Source organism: Oncorhynchus masou, chromosome 17 (genome assembly GCF_036934945.1).
Source record: "Oncorhynchus masou masou isolate Uvic2021 chromosome 17, UVic_Omas_1.1, whole genome shotgun sequence".
NCBI classification, from domain to species: domain Eukaryota; kingdom Metazoa; phylum Chordata; class Actinopteri; order Salmoniformes; family Salmonidae; genus Oncorhynchus; species Oncorhynchus masou.
Genome location: NC_088228.1, coordinates 21,951,158 through 21,972,722, shown reverse-complemented (window position 1 = coordinate 21,972,722; position 21,565 = coordinate 21,951,158). Strand labels below are relative to the sequence as shown.

Below are 21,565 nucleotides of genomic sequence, written 5' to 3'. Positions count from 1 at the left end.
GGGAGTTGAACATTTAATACGGAACAGACAGGTAACCAGACAGGTAACCAGACAGGTAACCAGACAGGTAACCAGACAGGTAACCAGACAGGAACAGTGTCAGCACACGGGTAACAACGACATACGAACATTAATGCTGAAGCAAGGAACAGAGCGGAGAACCAGACATATATAGGTAAGGTAATGACAGAGGTGATAGAGTCCAGGTGAGTCCAATAATTGCTGATACACGTGATGGGGGGGAAGGCAGATGTGCGCAATGATGGTGGCAGAAGTGCGCAATGCTGAGGAGCCTGGCGCCCTTGAGTTCCAGGGGGGAAGAGCGGGAGCAGGCGTGATATCTAGTTAATCTGCTCACCAAATATGAGTTCTTCCCCAATGCTTGGAAGTCTGCTGCAGTGATACCTATTTTAAAATCTGGTGACCCAACACTGGTGGAAAATTACCGATCTATAAGCATTTTTGCAGTGCTATCAAAAGTTGCTGAAAGATGGGTGGCTGATCATCTGACTGATCACCCCATTCAGGGCAACATACATACATACATACATCAAAGCCCATTTGGATTCAGAATTAACCATTCTACCGAAACAGTCCATTGCTATTTTCTAGAGTGCAATAAATCCAAACTGGAAATAGGTGGTGAAGTCGGAGCAGTCTTTTTGGATCTTTAAAGGGCCTTTGATATTGTCAATCATGAGGTCCTCTTATCCAAACTATCCTCCCTTAATGTGTCCATTGAAGCCATTAGTTGGATGTATTCCTATCTGACAAATAGAATCCAAAGGGTTCATCTGGGGGACACTCAGTCAGATTCTTTTTACTATAACATTGGGATCCCACAAGGGTCAATATGAGGCCCCCTTCTGTTTACCATCTACACTGCATTCGTAAACTATTCAGACCCCTTGACATTTTCCAAATATTGTTACGGTACAGCCTTATTGTAAAATTATACCCCACAATGACAAAGCAAAAACAGGTTTTTAGACATTTTTGCAAATTTGTTACAAAAAACGTAAACGTAACTATCACATTTGTATTCAGACCCTTTCCTCAGTACTTTGTTGAAGTGCCTTTGGCAGCGATTACAGCCTCGAGTCTTCTTGGTTATGACTCTACAAGCTTGGCACACCTGCATTTGAGGAGATTCTCCAATTCTTCTCAGCAGATCCTCTCAAGCTCTGACAGGTTGGATGGGGAGCGTCGGTACACAGCTATTTTCAGCGCTCTCCAGAGATGTCTGATCGTGTTCAAGTTTCACCTCTGGCTGGGCCACTCAAGGACATTCAGAGACTTGTCCCAAAGCCACTCCTCGTTGTCCAGTTGGAAGGTGAACCTTTGCCCCAGTCTGAGGTCCTGGGTGCTCTGGAGCAGGTTTTCATCAAGGATCTCTCTGTACTTTGCTCTGTTCATTTCTTTCCCTCGATTCTGACTAGTCTCCTAGTCACTGCTGCTGAAAAACATCCCAGAGCATGATGCTGCCACCACCATGCTTCACCATAGGGATGGTGCCTGGTTTCCTCCAGACATGCACTTGGCATTCAGGCCAAAGAGTTCAATCTTGGTTTCATCAGACAAGAGAATCTTGTTTCTCATGGTCTGAGAATCTTTAGGTGCCGTTTGGCAAATGCCAAGAAGGCTGTCATGTGCCTTTTACTGACGAGTGGCTTCCGTCTGGCCACTCTACCATAAAGGCCCTTCTCCCCCGATTGCTCAGTTTGGCCGGGCGGCCAGCTCTAGGAAGAGTCTGGTGGTTCCAAACTCCTTCCATTTAAGAATGATGGAGGCCACAGTGTTCTTAGGGACCTTCAATGCTGCAGACATTATTTGGTACCCTTCCCCAGTTCTGTGCCTCGACACAATCTGTCTCAGGGCTCAACGGACAATTCCTTCAACCTCATGGCCTGGTTTTTGCTCTGACATGCACTGTCAATCAATTCAATTGATTGGACATGATTTAGAAAAAGCACACACCTGTCTATATAAGGTCCCTTGTGCAAGAAAAAGCACACACCTGTCTATATAAGGTCCCTTATATAGACAGGTGTGTGCTTTTTCTAAATCATGTCCAATCAATTGAATTTACCACCGATGGACTCCAACCCAGTTGTAGAAACATCTCAAGGATGATCAATGGAAACAGGATGCACCTGAGATCAATTTCGAGTCTCATAGCAAAGGGTCTGAATACTTATGTAAATAAGGTATTTCTAGTTTTGGTTTTAATACATTAGCAAACATTTCCAAAAACCTGTTTTGTTTTGTCATTATGGGGTATTGTGTGTAGATTGCTGTGGATTGTTTTGTTGTTAATCCATTTTAGAATAAGCCTGAAACGTAACAAAATGTGGAACATTTCAAGAGGTCAGAATACTTTCCGAAGGCACTGTATACATGCTATGATTTTCTCACATCTGAGATATTGCCTTACATGCTGGTCACAAGCAGGAGCTACTATTCTGAAACCAATTGAATCACTCTACAAACAAACACTTAAGACAAAACGAACCAAACGGTTACCACCATTGTCACATCATTCACAAACATAATTGATTCAGTCTGGACAGCTTTAAGCAGTATGTAGACGCAAAGCCTTGTCTTTAAGATCCTGCATGGTCTTGCCCCTCCACCTCTATGCTGGCATATCATGCTCAAGGAAAACAACTCCAGGATAACAAGGGCAGTAACTAGAGGGAATTGTGTTGTCCCTTTTCCACACAGTAAACTCGGTCAATCGGCCTTCTCTGTTAGAGCTACAATATATTGGAATGCAATGCCCATGGACTTGAGAAACTGCGCTGATTTTTGTACTTTTACATTTAATTTTAAAATATGGCTCAAATCTATCCAAACCTGTACACATGAGTTATCTATGGTTCCTCATATATAAGACAGCAGTTGATGATTTACAAATAAGTTGTCGTTATAATTATATATTATTGGATGTAATTGTCACGCCTTGGTCATTGTATTTTGTGTTTTCGTTATATATTTGTTCAGGCCAGGGTGTGACATGGGTTTATTGTGTTGTCGTATTGGGTTTTTTGTAGGCATTGGGATTGTGGTTGATTAGGGGTGTGTCTAGTTTAGGCTTGGCTGCCTGAGGCGGTTCTCAATCAGAGTCAAGTGATTCTTGTTGTCTCTGATGGGGAACCGTATTTAGGTAGCCTGGGTTTCACTTTGTATTTCGTGGGTGATTGTTCCTGTCTCTGTGTAGTGTTCACCAGATAGGCTGTAATAGGTTTCACGTTCCGTTTGTTGTTTTTGTATTTATTAGTTATTTCATGTATCGTTCCGTTTTTTCTTCATTAAAGACATGAGTAACCACCATGCTGCATTTCGGTCCGACTCTCTTTCAACAAACGAAGAACGCCGTTACAGAATCACCCACCACACACGGACCGAGCAGCGTGTTAACAGGCAGCGACAGCAGGAGCAGCGATGGGAGGTCGTTATAGACAGCAGAAGCATGGAGTATACGACGTGGGATGAAATAGACAGGTGGGCGGTCGACCCAGAGAGAGTGCCGGAGCCCGCCTGGGATTCGCTGGAGCAGTGCGAAGATGGCTATAGGAGAATGGAGTTGGAGACGCAATCACGACGTCGCAGAGGAAAGCCCGTGAGTCAGCCCCAAAAATGTATTGCGGGGGGGCTCAGAGGGAGAGTGGCTAAGTCAGGAGACAGACCTGAGCCAACTCTCCTTGTTAATCGTGAGGAGCCAAAGAGGAGACCAGAACCAGAGCCGGTGTTAGAGGTGAGCGAAGCAGAGACTGTGAAGGAGTTAATGGGGAAAGTGGAGTGGAGAGTAATGAGGGAGTTGCTAGCTTGGTGCTTTAGGAACAAGATTCATCCGACGGAGCGTGTCGGGGATTTAATGGCACCTGGGTCAGCGCTCCATACTAGTCCTGAGGTGCGTGTTAGTCGGCTGGTGAAAAATGTGCCAGCCTCACGCACTAGTTCTCCTGTGTACCTACCTAGCCTTGCACGTCCTGTGCCAGTCCTGCTCTCAGGCTCTCCAGTACACCTTCACGGTCCAGTCCATCCTGTGCCACCTTCACACACCAGTCCTCCGGTGGCAGCTCCCCGCACCAGGCTTCCTGTGCGTGTCCTCGATCCAGTACCACCAGTTCCAGTACCACGCACCAGGCCTTCAGTGCGCCTCGCCTGTTCAGCGCAGCCAGCACTTTCTCCCTCTCCTGCGCTGTCGGAGTCTCCCGCCTGTTCAGCGCTTCTAGAGCCTTCCTCCTCTACAGCGCTGCTGGAGTCTCCTGTCTGTTCAGCGCTATCAGAGCCTTTCTCCTCTCCTGCGCTACCGGAGTCTCCCTCCTGTTCAGCGCTTCTAGAGCCTTCCTCCTCTACAGCGCTGCCGGAGCCTCCTGCCTGTTCGGAGCAGCCTGAGCTGCCAGTCTGCATGAAGCAGCCAGAGCTGCCAGTCTGCAAGGAGCTGCCAGTCTGCAAGGAGCTGTCAGCCTGCATGGAGCAGTCAGAGCTGTCAGCCTGCATGGAGCAGCCAGAGCTGTCAGTCTGCATGGAGCAGCCAGAGCTGCCAGTCTGCATGGAGCAGCCAGAGCTGTCAGTCTGCATGGAGCAGCCAGAGCTGTCAGTCTGCTTGGAGCAGCCAGAGCTGCCAGTCTGCATGGAGTTGCCAGTCTGCAAGGAGCTGCCAGTCTGCAAGGAGCTGCCAGTCTGCATGGAGCTGCCAGCCTGCATGGAGTTGCCAGTCTGCAAGGAGCTGCCAGTCTGCAAGGAGCTGCCAGTCGGCAAAGGAGCAGCTCTGACTGTTCCATGTCAGAGCTGTCAGTCTGCAAGAAGCCGCCAGAGCTGGCAGTTAACCAGACTCTTCCAGATCTGCTAGTCAACCAGACTCTTCCAGATCTGCCAGTCAGCCAGACTCTTACAGATCTGCCAGTCAACCAGACTCTTCCAGATCTGCCAGTCAACCAGACTCTTCCTGATCTGCCAGTCATCCAGACTCTTCCAGATCTGCCAGTCAACCAGACTCTTCCAGATCTGCCAGTCACCCAGACTCTTCCAGATCTGCCAGTCAACCAGACTCTTCCAGATCTGCCAGTCAGCCAGACTCTTCCACATCTGCCAGTCAACCAGAATCTTCCAGATCTGCTAGTCAACCAGACTCTTCCAGATCTGCTAGTCAACCAGACTCTTCCAGATCTGCTAGTCAACCAGACTCTTCCAGATCTGCCAGTCAGCCAGGATCTGCCAGAACTGCCAGCCAGCTAGGATCTGCCGGATTCAACTGCCTGGCTGGGCTTCCTCTCAGTGCTGGGCTTCCTCTCAGTGCTGGGCTTCCTCTCAGTCCTGGGCTTCCTCTGTCCCAAGCTGCCCCTCTGTCCCGAGCTGCCTCTCTGTCCCGAGCTGCCCCAAGCTGCCCCTCTGTCCCGAGCTGCCTCTCTGTCCCGAGCTGCCCCTCTGTCCCGAGCTGCCCCTCTGTCCCGAGCTGCCCCTCTGTCCCGAGATGCCCCTCAGTCCAGTGGGGTTCTGGGTGAGGACTACTAGGCCATGGTCGGCGGCGAGGGTGGATTATCCCAGGACGTGTAGGGGAGGAACTATGACATTAATGGAGTGGGGTCCACGTCCCGAGCCGGAACCGCCACCATGGACAGACACCCACCCGGACCCTCCCTATGGTTTTGAGGTGCGTCCGGGGGTCCGCACCTTAGGGGGGTTCTGTCACGCCTTGGTCATTGTATTTTGTGTTTTCGTTATATATTTGTTCAGGCCAGGGTGTGACATGGGTTTATTGTGTTGTCGTATTGGGTTTTTTGTAGGCATTGGGATTGTGGTTGATTAGGGGTGTGTCTAGTTTAGGCTTGGCTGCCTGAGGCGGTTCTCAATCAGAGTCAAGTGATTCTTGTTGTCTCTGATGGGGTACCGTATTTAGGTAGCCTGGGTTTCACTTTGTATTTCGTGGGTGATTGTTCCTGTCTCTGTGTAGTGTTCACCAGATAGGCTGTAATAGGTTTCACGTTCCGTTTGTTGTTTTTGTATTTATTAGTTATTTCATGTATCGTTCTGTTTTTTCTTCATTAAAGACATGAGTAACCACCACGCTGCATTTCGGTCCGACTCTCTTTCAACAAACGAAGAACGCCGTTACAGTAATGTATTGTATGTTGTATTGTTTTAGGGAGTATGTGTATTGTGGCTGTGTAATGGTCCTTACCTGCCCTGGGACTACAGGTGCAAATGATCTTGTGGCAAAACCCCATCACATTAACATGTTTGTTGCATTATTGTAATATTGATGTTGATTAATGTGCACCGTCCCTACAAATAAAAACAGTCAGGTGTATTACAATGAATATGGCTTATTATGTAAGGTAGAACTGCCATTTCCTCCACTGTACTTTACTCCAATGTACTGTATTTGACTGTACTGCATCTGTCAGTTTATTTGTGAAAACTTTTTCCCCCCAGCATTGCTTTCTCAAGTTAAGATTTGAACCTAAAGATAAAATGTGCGAATGCCTGTTAATTATACAAATTCCTCTTCCATCTGTTTAAAATCTTAGGCAGTGAATTCAGCTAGACAATTATAACAATGTTTCATTTCAACTTCTTCTTCACTTTAGGGAAACATTTAAACCATTAATAATATGCTGTTTTAATTGCTTATACTGCATTAATGCACTGCAGCACTCTCTCTGCCTTCCTTCCATATTTATTTTGTGATTGGCGTGGTCTCAGGGCAATTCGTATTATTCTGTATGGAAATCTGTGAGACGACATTCAGTATTCTAGGTTATGTTATGTTACATTATGAATGGAATAGCGGTCATACCATATCACACAACTTATAGGATGTATACTGTACTATTGCATGTCTTACCCAGTCGTATAAGAATTGTATGAAGTAACTTACGCTACATCTTGGAGGATGTATAGTATTATACATCTTTCTCTGAGACCGGTCTGATTGTTGCTTTGTAACAACAAAGGACAATTACAGGGATAATTTACATTGGTGGTTAGGTGAACTAACAAAAAAGGTTAGAATAATTTACGTGTAAGGTTAGGGGAACTAATACGACAAAGGAATTTAAATAGCAGGTCAGGGGAAGTGGGTTATGCTTAGAATAAGGGTTAGGGGAAGGGTTGAGCAAAAATGGTACAGTTGTCCCTGACGTGACTCAAACATGCAGCCTTGCTAGAATTGCAAGAGGGTTGCAGATTACGCCCACCCATTCTCCCGACCAACCTCCCTACTTTTGTTTCTGGCTAAAGTAACTAGACTCTTCTTCTTCTTCTGTGGGTTTTATAGCGGACTACAACCCCCAAATATGTACTGCCACCACCAACTGAGCTCGAGCATTAGTAAGTATCATATGTCTTGTAGGTGCTCGGAAATACTTGAAGTATATTTCGTATGGCTCTGAGGCCAGGCTGGGTTGATATGACAAAAATCCACAAACCAACAGACATTGCTTGTTTTGTCACAAAATTAAATTAGGCAAACTATTAGAATTTTAGCAACCAGGAAATGGAGGAGCAATATCTGCATATTGCACCTTTTAATATTGTCTGATTTTGCACCATTCAGTAAAGGGATTGACAGTTTAAGTTGAGCTATGTCCATGAATGAGGAAATCCATTGCTCATGTCATGTGGCAGAGTGTGTGGGGCTTGCCATCATAAGGCAACCATTCTCATGGCTGTTAGGCCAGCAAGCCAACATTTTCTTTGCCTGTATGTTTGGTTCAGTGAAGAGTCATCATTAAGCAGTTGAAATTGGAAAGACTTGGGTTGGGTTTAGACAAAGTGCTTGACATTAAAGCCACAGATTGCCTGTCACGAATTACTAAGGTGGGTGGAATCAGGCGCAGAGAGCAGGTTTCAGTTATTAGACAGTTTATTCTCTGGCGCACAAAACGACGGTCAACCCAACACACAGGGTGAATAAATTCTCTAGCCCAAACACAGGACCAAAATAGTCCGGAGAATAAAACACATGAACACCACCAAATAACAGGAATACAAAAAACAATCCCGCACAAAACAAGGGCGGGACAACCTGCTAAATATAAGGACGCTAATTAAGCTAAAATACACACAGGTGAAACTAATAAGACAAAACCAACAGACAAACGAAAAAGGGATCGGTAGTGGCAAGTAGGACGGTGACGACGACCACCGAGCACCGCCCAAACAGGCAGGGGAGCCAACTTCGGCGGAAGATTTCTCGGCGAAACATTTCTTACCTGTTTGCAAAAGTTACATTTTCATTGCATTTCCTCTAGTTAAGTGGCACCGAATAATGTTCCCAATATGAGATCTGTTGATCAGGCCTTCTTGTACTAACATGCTTTGTGTTTATTTAGGGACTGCTATTGACATCAGAAGCGCATCGCAGATGCAGTTTGTACATCATCTTTTGTCCTCTGACTGCACCTGCTTTAATGTTAAGAACATGAGGACGCTGAATAGTAATTTTCTACTAAAAAACATATTCTAAATGCGTCACTGCTTTGGAAATGACACATTATCAAATTTTTTCCCATGTTTACTCATTTCATAATCATGGTATTCAATTGAACTGCTCGCTAAGGTAATGGTTCACTAATGGTTCTTCTATTCATTAAACTTTCTTTAGATCTCTTATTTCCTTGTCAGGAAGGGCTCTGTTTAAATGTGATGCTCAATCATTTTGGTGGCATAGGCACCAAACTCACTCTCACAGAATATGGTTGTGTTAAACATCACTGATGGAAAACTTATCCAATTACATGCCCATATCATATTTTGTCACCATTTATTTGCTGTTCACTGATGCTGAATGGCTTCATTTCCTGGTTATGAAGGATTATCACAGTTCAGTCTCCATTTGTATTTTGACTGACCAACCATGCACTGAGTACAGACGAGCAGATGATGCAGTGCATTTTAAACCGACTCTGCTACAATGGGAGGACTTGACCATGGTTTGTTTAACCTATTGACATTCAGGTCTTGTGTATTACTTATGATTACTTATTTGGTGGGATACTACTACAGACATACTTGAGTGTATTGCCCGATAGGGAACAATATCAGTCGATGCTTTGTTGATCTAGTACTTTTAACCTTAAAGATGCAGTCCAGGATCTGAAGCACATATACATTAAATCAAATATTGTATGAATTGCAAAAAAAATATACAGTAACAGTCAAACATGTGAATCATGTAGTAACCAAAAAAGTGTTAAACAAATCAAAATATATTTTATATTTGAGATTCTTCAAAGTAGCCACCCTTGGTCTTGATGAAAGCTTTGCACACACTTGGCATTCTCTCAACCAGCTTCATGAGGTAGTCACCTGGAATGCATTTCAATTAACAGGTGTGCCTTGTTAAAAGTTCATTTGTGGAATTTATTTCCTTCTTAATGTGTTTGAGACAATCAGTTGTGTTGTGACAAGTTAGGGGTGGTATACAGAAGACAGCCCTATTTGGTAAAATACAATCCAGAAAATGTCAAGAACTTTGAATGTTTCTTCAAGTGCAGTTGCAAAAACCATCAAGCGCTATGATGAAACTGGCTCTCATGAGGACCGCCACAGGAAAGGAAGACCCAGAGTTACCTCTGCTGCAGAGGATAAGTTCATTAGAGTTAACTGCACCTCAGATTGCAGCCCAAATAAAAGTAACAGACACATCTCAACATTAACTGTTCAGAGGAGACTGCGCGAATCATGATTTCATGGTCGAATTGCTGCAAAGAAACCACCACTAAAGGACACCAGGAAGAAGAATAGACTTGCTTGGGCCTAGAAACACGAGCAATGGACATCAGACCAGTGGAAATCTGTCCTTTGGTCTGATGAGTCCAAATTTGAGATTTTTGGTTCCAACCTCTGTGTCTTTGTGAGACGCAGAGTAGGTGAATGGATGATCTCCGCATGTGTGGTTCCCACCTTGAAGCATGGAGGAGGAGGTGTGATGGTGCTTTACTGGTGACACTCTCTGTGATTTATAAAGAATTCAAGGCACACTTAACCAGCATGGCTACCACAGCATTCTGCTGTGATATGCCATCCCATCTGGTTTGGGCTTAGTGGGACTATAATTTGTTTTTCAACAGGACAATGACCCAAAACACACCTCCAGGCTGTATAAGGGCTATTTGACCAAGAAAGAGAGTGATGGAGTGCTGCATCAGATGACCTGACCTCCACAATCACCCGACCTCAACCCAATTGAGATTGTTTGGGATGAGTTGGACCGCAGAGTGAAGGAAAAGCAGCCAACAAGTGCTCAGCATATGTGGGAATTCCTTCAAGACTGTTGGAAAAGCATTCCTCACGTAGCTGGTTGAGAGAATGCCAAGAGTGTGCAAAGCTGTTATCAAGGCAAAGGTGGGCTACTTTGAAGAATCTCAAATATAAAATATATTTTGATTTGTTTCACACTTTTTGGCTATTTGGCTATTTTTGGCTTTTTTGGCTATTACAAATCAAATCAAATTTAATTTGTCACAAACACATGGTTAGCAGATGTTAATGCGAGTGTAGTGAAATGCTTGTGCTTCTAGTTCCGACAATGCAGTAATAACCAACGAATAATCTAGCCTAACAATTTCACAACAGCTACCTTACACACACGTGTAAAGGGATGAAGAATATGTACATAAAGATATGTGAATGAGTGATGGTACAGAAGGGCATACGCAAGTTGCAGTAGATGGTATCGAGTACAATATGAGATGAGTAATGTAGGGTATGTAAACATTATATTAAGTGGCATTGTTTAAATTGCCTAGTGATACATTTTTTTTACATGTATGGCAGCAGCCACTCAATTTTAGTGGTGGCTGTTTAACAGTCTGATGACCTTGAGATAGAAGCTGTTTTTCAGTCTCTCAGTCCCTGCTTTGATGCACCTGTACTGACCTCGCCTTCTGGATAATAGCGGGGTGAACGGGCAATGGCTCGGGTGGTTGTTGTCCTTGATGATCTTTATGGCCTTCCTGTGACATCGGGTGGTGGGGTGTCCTGGAGGGCAGGTAGTTTGCCCCCGGTGATGTGTTGTGCAAACCTCACTACTGTCTGGAGAGCCTTACGGTTGTGGGCAGAGCAGTTGCCGTACCAGGCGGTGATACAGCCTGCCAGGATGCTCTCGATTGTGCATCTGTAGAAGTTTGTGAGTGCTTTTGGTGACAAGCCAAATTTCTTCAGCCTCCTGAGGTTCTTCACCTCGCTGTCTGTGTGGGTGGACCAATTCAGTTTGTCCGTGATGTGTACGCCGAGGAACTTAAAACGTTCTACCCTCTCCACTACTGTCCCATCGATGTGGATAGGGGGGTGTCCCTCTGCTGTTTCCTGAAGTCTACGATCATCTCCTTTGTTTTGTTGACGTTGAGTGTGAGGTTATTTTTCTAACACCACGCTCCGAGGGACCTCACCTCCTCCCTGTAGGCCGTCTCGTCGTTGTTGGTAATCAAGCCTACCACTGTAGTGTGATCTGCAAACTTGATAATTGAGTTGGAGGCGTGCATGGCCACGCAGTCGTGGGTGAACAGGGAGTATAGGAGAGGGCTCAGAACGCACCGTTGTGGGGCCCGAGTGTTGAGGATCGGCGGGGTGGAGATGTTGTTACCTACCCTCACCACCTGGGGGCGGCCCATCAGGAAGTCCAGTACCCAGTTGCACAGGGCGGGGTTGAGACCCAGGGTCGCGAGCTTGATGACGAGTTTGGAGGGTACTATGGTGTTAAATGCTGAGCTGTAGTTGATGAACAGCATTCTCACATAGGTCTTCCTCTTGTCCAGATGGGTTAGGGCCGTGTGCAGTGTGGTTGTGATTGCGTCGTCTGTGGACCTATTGGGGCGGTAAGCAAATTGGAGTGGGTCTAGGGTGTCAGGTAGGGTGGAGGTGATATGGTCCTTGACTAGTCTCTCTAAGCACTTCATGATGAGTGAGTGCTACGGGGGGCGGGACTCGTTTAGCTCAGTTACCTTAGCTTTCTTGGGAACAGGAACAATGGTGGCCCTCTTGAAGCATCTGGGAACAGCAGACGGGGATAAGGATTGATTGAATATGTCCATAAACACACCAGCCAGCTGGTCTGCACATGATCTGAGGACGCGGCTGGGGATGCCGTCTGGGCCTGCAGCCTTGCAAGGGTTAAGGCGTTTAAATGTTTTACTCACAGTCTGCTGCAGTGAAGAAGAGTCTGCAGGTTTTGGTAGCGGGCCATGTCAGTGGCACTGTATTGTCCTCAAAGTGAGCAAAGAAGTTGTTTAGTCTGTCTGGGAGCAAGACATCCTGGTCCGCGATGGGGCCGGTTTTCTTTTTGTAATCCGTGATAGACTGTAGACCCTGCCACATACCTCTTGTGTCTGAGCCGTTGAATTGCGACTCTACTTTGTCTCTATACTGACGCTTACCTTATTTGATTTCCTTGCGGAGGGAATAGCTACACTATTTGTATTCGGTCATGTTTCCGGTCACCTTGCCCTGGTTAAAAGCAGTGGTTCGCACTTTCAGTTTCGCGCGAATGCTGTCATCAATCCACGGTTTCTGGTTTGGGAATGCTTTAATAGTTGCTGTGGGTACGACATCACCAATGCACATGCTGATGAACTAGCTCACTGAATTAGCGTATTCGCCAATGTTGTTGTTTGACGCAATGCGGAACATATCCCAATCCACATGATCGAAGCAATCTTGAAGCGTGGAATCAGATTGGTCAGGCCAACGTTGAACAGACCTGAGAACGGGGAGGGCCTTATATGCGTCGCGGAAGTTAGAATAACAATGATCTAGGGTTTTACCAGCCCTGGTAGCACAATCGATATGCTGATAGAATTTAGGGAGTCTTGTTTTCAGATTAACCTTGTTAAAATCCCCAGCTACAATGAATGCAGCCTCAGGATATGTGGTTGCCAGTTTACATAGGAGTCAAATAAAGTTTGTTCAGGGCCATAGATGTGTTTGCTTGGGGGGGAAGCCATGTTTCCGTGAAGCAGAGAACGTTACAGTCTCTTCTGTCTCTCTGGAATGCTACCTTTGCTCGGATTTAATCAACATTGTTGTCAAGAGACTGGACATTTGGCAAGTAGTATGCTCGGGAGTGGTGCGCGATGTGCCGTCTCCGGAGCCTGACCAGAAGACCACTTTGTCTGCCCCTTTTACGAAGATGTTGCTTTGGTTTGCCGTCTGGGATCCGATCCATTGTCCTGGTGGGCAAAACACAGGATCCACTTCGGGAAAGTCGCATTCCTGGTCGCAATGATGGTGAGTTGACATTGCTCTTAAATCCAGTAGTTCCTCCCAACTGTATGTAATAAAACCTAAGATTACCTGGGGTACCAATGTAATAAATAACACAGAAAAAAAAAATACTGCATAGTTTCCTAAGAACTCGAAGCGAGGCGGCCATCTCTGTCTGCGCCGGAAGTCACTCCACTACAATACATGATTATATATGTATTATTTCACAGTTTTGATATCTTCACTCTTATTCTACAATGTAGAAAATAATATGAATAAAGAAAAATCCTTGAATGAGTAGGTGTGTCCTAACCTTTGACTGGTAATGTATATTTTTAGGATTTAACATATCATAAGAAATGGATAATTGTGCACAATACTCTGAGCCCCTTTTGCTTCAAGAGCACTACTTTCAAAACTGCTGGCTGAAATTATACAAAAGCTCTGGAGCATCACTGTTATTCAAGGACATCAAACATGATTTTGGCGCTCTTCAAATTTAATCAACAAACACACCATTATCCATGATTCAAGACACATACCATCTTAAATGAGTTGCTAGGAGACTGCATCAGGCTTCCCGCACACATTATTTTACACATTATCAGAGTTTTCACTTCTCTTTTGTTTACTGTATCTCATTATTTTTTTCAATACAATATATTTGTATTATATGCTGTGAAACTGTGTTTATAGTTTGGGTTTTAAACTAACAAAGCCAATTCAATGTTGCTAGAGAGAAGAGAGATTTCACAGAATGTTAAATCAGACATCATCTTTGAACAACATGCAAATGAGTTAGGCAAATGGCATGGTATGTATGACCATTCATGGAATATAATAGCAAATGTCAAATTCAATCATGCCGTTATTGTTCTTGTTTCTTTATCCATGAGCTTTTGTATAAAATAATAGCACTTTATTTTTCACACCAACTTACCTTTAACCAATTGTATTATATGTTTTAGCAATCTATCTGAAGAATCCCGATCTACAGTAATTCCCTGACAAATAGGCCAGAGTCTTCTTGCTGTAGCTTAGCTACATTGACGGTGGGTTGTGAACCCCAGGCAGCCTTGTTAACACCAAAGCTGTGCTTCTGTATCTTAAAGTTCAACCACCTACTGCATTCCAAATGTCGACAAGCATCAGAGGCAAATCAGGGGCAAATCGCCAGAGAGCATGTACAATTGTACTTTGGTATGGAGCTTAACCTGGCTGGAGGGAGAAGCCATGTGGTTACTGTAGCCTATCATATGGCTTGAGGTTGTATTTTATCAGCATTTGTCTTGAAAAAAGAATGCATACCTCAATGCATATTTCATGATGACATACTATATCAATATAACATGACAAACCCTGTGGTAATATACAGTACAAATGCTAATTTCTATGTATGTAGTGTACATTTATATTTACTATCATTGTTCACAGGTAAATCTCTATCCACAAGCTTCATATTGTTGATCTCAAGGAAACAGCAGAAAGAATATAGAAATGCTCCTTGGCACTAAATTGCAGGGCACTGTCACTACCTCAATCTGAATACTATTCAACAGTAAGTGCTGCTTATCCATGATGACACTGTATTTCTCAGAGGTTACTGTCATGATTAGCAATATATCATTTTTAAGAGATTGAAAACTGAGACTAGGATTAACTGTGTGTTTAATCCAGTCCAGAATCTAATGCCACGTTTGAATCGATTATCATTGGAAGTGTTATCTCAATACATTGCGATTTTCATTCCAATTGAAGAGGCTGAACCTATGACATCTTATCTTTAAATGATCATTTCACAGTTTATGTTATTTGAATGTAGCACCATATTTACATAACTACATTAAATAGTACCTGTAACAATAGTAAAAAAATAACTGCTGACATAGACTTACATACAATACTGTATGATAAGGCAGCGTCTGACAGCACTGAATGCAGATGGTATGAGGTACCAAATTCCAGATAGGGAAAATGTTGCTAGGAGACCTGACATCAGCTATTTATTCCACAATCAGGCAGTATCCCACGTGTGTCCCTGCTCAGTATAAAGCCAGTGGGATCTCATCTTTTGCAGATTTTGCAACGAGGTTAGAAAAGTGTGAGCTCAACAGAGGTCTACCCTACTGTCAGACCCATTCCAACCTTAGAAAGATCCCAGAATTCATCACCACCTGAACCATTGTTCACTGGATCATGACGCCCCAATGTTCTCTGGACAGATCAATTTCCTTCTCAGTAGTTCAAATGAATTTATTATACACAAGTTATCACCCCAAGGCTACGGCTACATTTGAGGTGAGGGACATTTGAAGAGCTTTTCACACATCAAGATGTTCCCTCCAGACGTGTGGAATTCTACGGACGTGATGTGGTTCAATGCCTCTGAGTTGAATGCTTCTCTGGAGGACCCGGAGGTGGGGGACCACCCGTTCCTGACGGACGCCTGGCTGGTGCCTCTCTTCTTCGCCCTCATCATGCTGGTGGGGCTAATTGGGAACTCGCTGGTCATCTATGTCATCTCCAAACACAGGCAGATGAGGACGGCCACCAACTTCTACATAGGTGAGCAAGACTAAGGGGTTCCCTTAATAATAATAAAATATATCCCATTTAGCAGACGCTTTTGTCCAAAGCGACTTACAAGTCGGCTGGGGCCACTACTTTTACATATGGGTGGTCCCAGCGGGAATCGAACCCACGACGCTTGGCGTTGCAAGCGCCATGCTCTACCGACTGAGCCACAGTTACAAAGGCTTTTCCACTTATAACACATTGAACCTCATTGTTCTTGTGGATTGTCATGAACTGGACAGAAATGTGTTCTTTGTGTGTGACTGTCACAGTCAATGTTATGTAAAGTATGTGGGTCAGAGAAATAGTTTATTTCCACTGTAAACTAGGACTAATGATGGTATAATCTTGCAGCCTTAGTTACTGTTTTTTTATGATGACTGTACATGAATATTGTGGATAGTAACCTTATCCATTGTGTCTGTAGAATGCACCTATACAATACAGTACTGTGGAGATGTGCAAAATCAAAGGATTTTGAAATATTATGAATTGACCAAGAAGGTGGACAGCACATCTTTGTGCTCATAAATAACAATGATGCTCTCAATGTGTGTGTATGTGTGTGTGTGTGTTTGAAATGACTGACTGATATCTCTCTGGCCAGCTACACTGGAACCTGTTTTTAATATTGAATCATATTGGTTTACTACTTCCACCTCCTCTCCCCCCCCCCCACTGATTTGGTGACATGCCTTTGAATTTTACAAAGCAAGTAATTTATTCAAATTAATAACTTTGACTCACAGGTTCAGATGGTTATTTTATGTTGCAAAAGTTTGTTCATCAGAAAGAAATGAATGAGTTCCCTCCTAACTGAGCTTATTTCCACAGCTAACCTGGCTGCCACAGACATCATCTTCCTGGTGTGTTGTGTCCCGTTCACAGCCACTCTCTACCCGCTCCCTGGATGGATATTTGGTAACTTCATGTGTAAATTTGTTGCTTTTCTTCAGCAGGTAAATCATTTGAATAAAACATATTGCCTCTGGTCACAGACATATTTGTTTTTATATTTGCATATTAATGATGGCTTTTCTCACCACAATGCAATTTGGGTATCATTGCCCTCAACTGGATACCTGAGATACTTTCTAGTCCTATTAGTCTGAAAAATGATAACTGTTCTGGTGCCTGACTGTACCCAATTAAATGACTTAACTGCAATATTGAATTTGCAGTGTCATTTCATTTATCCAGTAGAGGGTAGAGGTTCATGGTCATTTTTTATGGGCAACTTTGTATTTTTAAATGCAATTTGAGTACCAATATGTGTATTTTTTCATATAAAAACAATCCATTTGAAACTCCCAATAAATCAAAATTCAAGGCTTATCTGAGCATCATTCACTGTGGCCCTACTCCATTTGGCGAGACCTCATTGGTTAAGACTGGTTGGTTATGACTCATGACATGTAAGGTTTTTTTTGCAAGTGAATGATGAATCACTGTCTATATAAAGAATGTCCTTTTTCCATTTGAAAAAAAAATAGACAATCAGTCCATCAGGCTTGCGATTAACTACAGCTTCAATCAAGCAGGTTCGAAAGATTAAAACTAATCTGTTGGGTTGGCAAATGACTAAAGCTCTGAGCATACTGTAGATGGACTCCGACGCTAGGATCCAATCTCAGAAGTCATCAAATCTCAGATGTCACGAGTGTTTCAATTTCACCTCAGTAAGGAGAGGGATGAATACTTGTCACCACACTGCACAACATGTCTCTAGACTCTGAAGCAGTCAAGTCTTTATTGTCACGTGCACAAGTACGGTGAAATGCCTTTCTTGAAAGCTCTTTCCCATCAATGAAGTAAGTCAATCAAAGTAAGCAGTAAGTCAATCAAAAATACCTTTAAATGCATAGTGCAAGGTACAAAAATAGAATTATGATAGAGCAAGGCAGAAGAGAGGTGTCAGCATCATGCAGTATGCTATAGTCAGAGCTCTCTCACCTTCATCACATGAACCATCAGCCACCAGGGGGATCTTGTGAGCTTTGATAATACCCTATGTCAATACCACACATCCTCTCAGTAAACCATGGCTTTCACTGACATTGGAATAAGTCTGTTATTGAGCCACAGGATGTGACCAACACATTTCATTGAACTGAACTCCATTGAAACAGAACTTGCCATTGGAAATCTATCTGAAATGTGTCAATTTAAAGCACGGTTCCCCAACTGCTTTAAAAATGGAAATATACATTGTTAGACATAAAAGCCTAAAAATACCAAGTGATTTTAATTTTGGAAATCTGTTCCCAAGTATTCTCATGTATAATAGAAAGACAGGTGATCGTATACAAATGATTGTGTTTCAGTCAAACATTATACCTATTTGGGCGGTCAATTTGCAGTCTACAAATTATTTGTCACTATTTTCCAGGCCATCCACTCAAGACAAAATCATCCCGCAGCTGAATCTAGTTGATAATCTTTTGGTATGTCAGATTTTTTTTTACCCATCAATTAAAATATATAAGGTTGAAGTCGGAAGTTTACATACACTTAGGTTGGAATCAATAAAACTCGTTTTTCAACCACTCCACACATTTCTTGTTAACAAAGTATAGGTTTGGAAAGTCGGTTAGGACATCTACTTTGTGCATGACACAAGTCATTTTTTGACATACACTAAGTTGACTGTGCCTTTAAACAGCTTGGAAAATTCCAGAAAATGATGTCATGGCTTTAGAAGCTTCTGATAGGCTAAAACAGAGTTTAAATGTATTTGGCTCAGGTATATGTAAACTTCCGAATTCAACTGTATATATAATTTACTTGGCCCTATTACTCTTCCATATCTTGAAAACTTGATTTCTGACATGCAAAACGTTTTGGGAGAGACAAACAGTCACATTTCATTTAAGAAAGAAATTACATGGTTGCAAAAGCAGTCTTATGTGAAGGTTAGAAAATCACTGATGCTCAACAAAACTTCTACACAGATTCTAGTCCTCTGTTTAGATTTGTATTTTCATCAAAAGGACCAACTCTCTGTATGCTGTGTATTTTTGGTAGACTAATTGATAACTCACTCCCCCACATATTCATATATCACTGCTGCTGTACAGTGTGCAAGTGGGAGGATTCATTAAATCAGACTTTGGGAACCCATTTTAATATCCGTTTGTAATTCTCAGCTTAATTTTTTATATGTATATAGATGTTTACTATTTTCTTAAATCCTTTTTACTTGTTCAACCCACACACAGTGCTCCTCTTCGTTCAAGAGACTTGTGCATTCTGTCCCTACATTATGACGAGAGTAGGGCACTTGTCTTCGGATTAATGATGTACACCTGGTCAGTCTCTCTTTCGCACTTCAGTGAGAAACAAGGGCGTTGGATAGATCTCAAGGAGTGTAGTTACTGAACTGGGGTCACAAATCCTACTCTCCAACAACATTATGTTGTTTAGAACCTGCTAATCTGTTATCACGGATGGTAACCAACTGTAAGAGGCATCATGCAACCATTAGCATTTATTTTTTAATCGGGTAAGGATTTCAAACTCAAAATTATTTTATGAATTATGTGTGAAAGAAACTTTATGGTTTCTATTTTTATCATAGAAATGGGACAAAAACTATGGGCATGACACCTAACCCAGGAGGATGAGTTAATAATGATTTGAGATAATGTCTTTCTAAAGTTACATTTTCTCATTATGCTCATCATTTTCATTCCTTCCCAGTGTGATGGCAGGCAGTCACCATTTATTGACAGAACCTTTACAGCATGTCTCTTATGAAAAATTGTTAATATGGTTTCACCTGCGAACAACCCAGAATGAAAGTCATTATTTTGTTCTTCTTTTTTCTTAGGTGACTGTTCAGGCTACATGCATCACCCTCACTGCCATTAGTGGGGATCGCTGCTATGTCACAGTGTACCCTCTAAAGTCCCTACGCCATCGCACTCCACGAGTCGCCATGATCGTTAGCATCTGTATATGGATCGGTAAGTCACATGCTAGCATTCCTGAACCAATTGCAAACCATTGATTTTGGCTCAGAGCATCATGAACACGTCTATATTTTCTATAAAGTTAAACTAATTCAATGTTTGTCTTTTTTTAAGGTTCCTTCATTCTATCCACCCCGATCTTCATGTACCAGAGGATTGAGGAGGGCTACTGGTATGGACCGAGACACTACTGCATGGAGAGGTTTCCCTCTAAGACCCTGGAGATGGCTTTCATCCTGTACCAGTTCATAGCTGCCTACCTACTACCTGTCATTACCATCTCCTTCTGCTACACAGTCATTCTGAAGAGGGTGGGCCAGCCGTCAGTTGAGCCAGTAGACAATAATTACCAGGTATGGAGAGACTATTACTTTGGGTGTTCTTCTTTATGACTTAGTTTAAAACATCAATAGGTGCACTCCTTTGTCAATGTTACACAATGAAAGCATGAGTTCATATTTGGATCCCTTCCAAATTGCAGGTATACTACAGTATGTCATTAAAAACCCTCAGCCGGTGACCATGTTTTGAACTACATACAGTGTAGGTCATTTCGAAGCCCGTCACAGTAGTAGTGAGTTAACTTCAACATTTCTACCACAGGTCCACCTGTTGTCTGAGAGGACCGTCACTCTGAGGAGTAAGATCTCCAAGATGGTGGTGGTGATTGTCCTCCTTTTCACCATCTGCTGGGGGCCTATCCAGCTCTTCGCCCTGTTCCAGTCCTTCTACCCCAACTACAGGGTCAACTACGCCACCTATAAGATCAAGACCTGGGCTAACTGCATGTCCTACGCTAACTCCTCCATCAACCCAATCGTTTATGGCTTCATGGGAGACAGTTTCCGCAAGTCCTTCAAAAAGACTTTCCACTTCCTGTTCAAACACAAAGTGAGAGACAGCAGTGTCACGTCACGCACGGCTAATGCAGAAATCAAGTTAGTTGCTGCAGATGAAGGCAATGACGAAGGGAAATGAGCCTTGGGCTGAGTGAGCTGCTGGGGGGGCAAAGCTGAGTGAGCTGCTGGGGAGGGGTAGACTGCTGCGAATGCACACTTTTCATAAGGCAATGACACCCTGCTGGGAGCAGCATTTTAAAATGGCATTTGATGTGTTGTTTGCTTGCAATTCTACAAAAGCTGACTGATCCTGCTCTGTTCTGATATCACAGACAATGAAAGGACATTGTAAAAATATATATAATGTTCAACACCTAGGCAGACTGCTCATAATAATATGAAAATAATACAATTAGAACAAAAAGAGTTATTGGAAGTCACATACATGATGTGAAATCTAATAGACACTATGGTTACAAGAGCAGTCCAAGGTGACCTCAAAATGGGTTTGTGGACATTTTGTTATCAGATGTGAACAGGTTGTTAACACGTTGTTAACACGTCCTTATCATTAACTCATCTCAAAGCTGTGAAGTGATTGCACCCGATTTATACTTTTCAATGGAGAGATTTATGATGGTAGCTAGGAATTTCACATGAATGGCGTTACAAACCACTCAGGAGTTAAATTCCAGGCCAGTTCAATGGGTGTACAGCCAACAGTGATGTGTAGGAGCTTGCTCAGGTAGGGGCATAGTCAATGAGGCGTGGTGAGTGTTTACTTTACTACTATGTTCCAGACACACACTTACACCTCCCTTGACACACAGTGCACAGGTGGCGGGGGGCAGCCCTATCAGACTTCTACTGGCCAAGCCTACATTCCCACAGCATTATCTTCTGCGACTTATAGTCACCCGATCGTTTCCTTTTCCTTTGACAGCGACGCTGTAAAAAAAAGGACACAAT

General features: G+C 43.2%; 1 protein-coding gene across 1 annotated transcript; it reads left to right on the top strand.

Annotated features, from left to right (window-relative positions):
• The first annotated feature begins 15,545 nt into the window (after positions 1-15,545).
• Positions 15,546-20,735, top strand: LOC135558176 (G-protein coupled receptor 54-like). The gene is made up of 5 exons (XM_064991913.1): positions 15,546-15,777; positions 16,621-16,745; positions 19,616-19,751; positions 19,872-20,110; positions 20,361-20,735. Exons 1-5 carry the CDS (start codon positions 15,546-15,548, stop codon positions 20,733-20,735), a joined length of 1,107 nt encoding a protein of 368 aa, XP_064847985.1.
• Positions 20,736-21,565: the final 830 nt, after the last annotated feature.

Bases quoted from the DNA above. Each gene is read 5' to 3' on its own strand.
- LOC135558176 (XM_064991913.1), top strand. From the start codon at position 15,546: ATGTTCCCTCCAGACGTGTGGAATTCTACGGACGTGATGTGGTTCAAT. The intron at 16,746-19,615 runs GTAAATCATTTG...CTTTTTTCTTAG, and splicing joins TTGTTGCTTTTCTTCAGCAG to GTGACTGTTCAGGCTACATG. The intron at 20,111-20,360 runs GTATGGAGAGAC...TTTCTACCACAG, and splicing joins CAGTAGACAATAATTACCAG to GTCCACCTGTTGTCTGAGAG.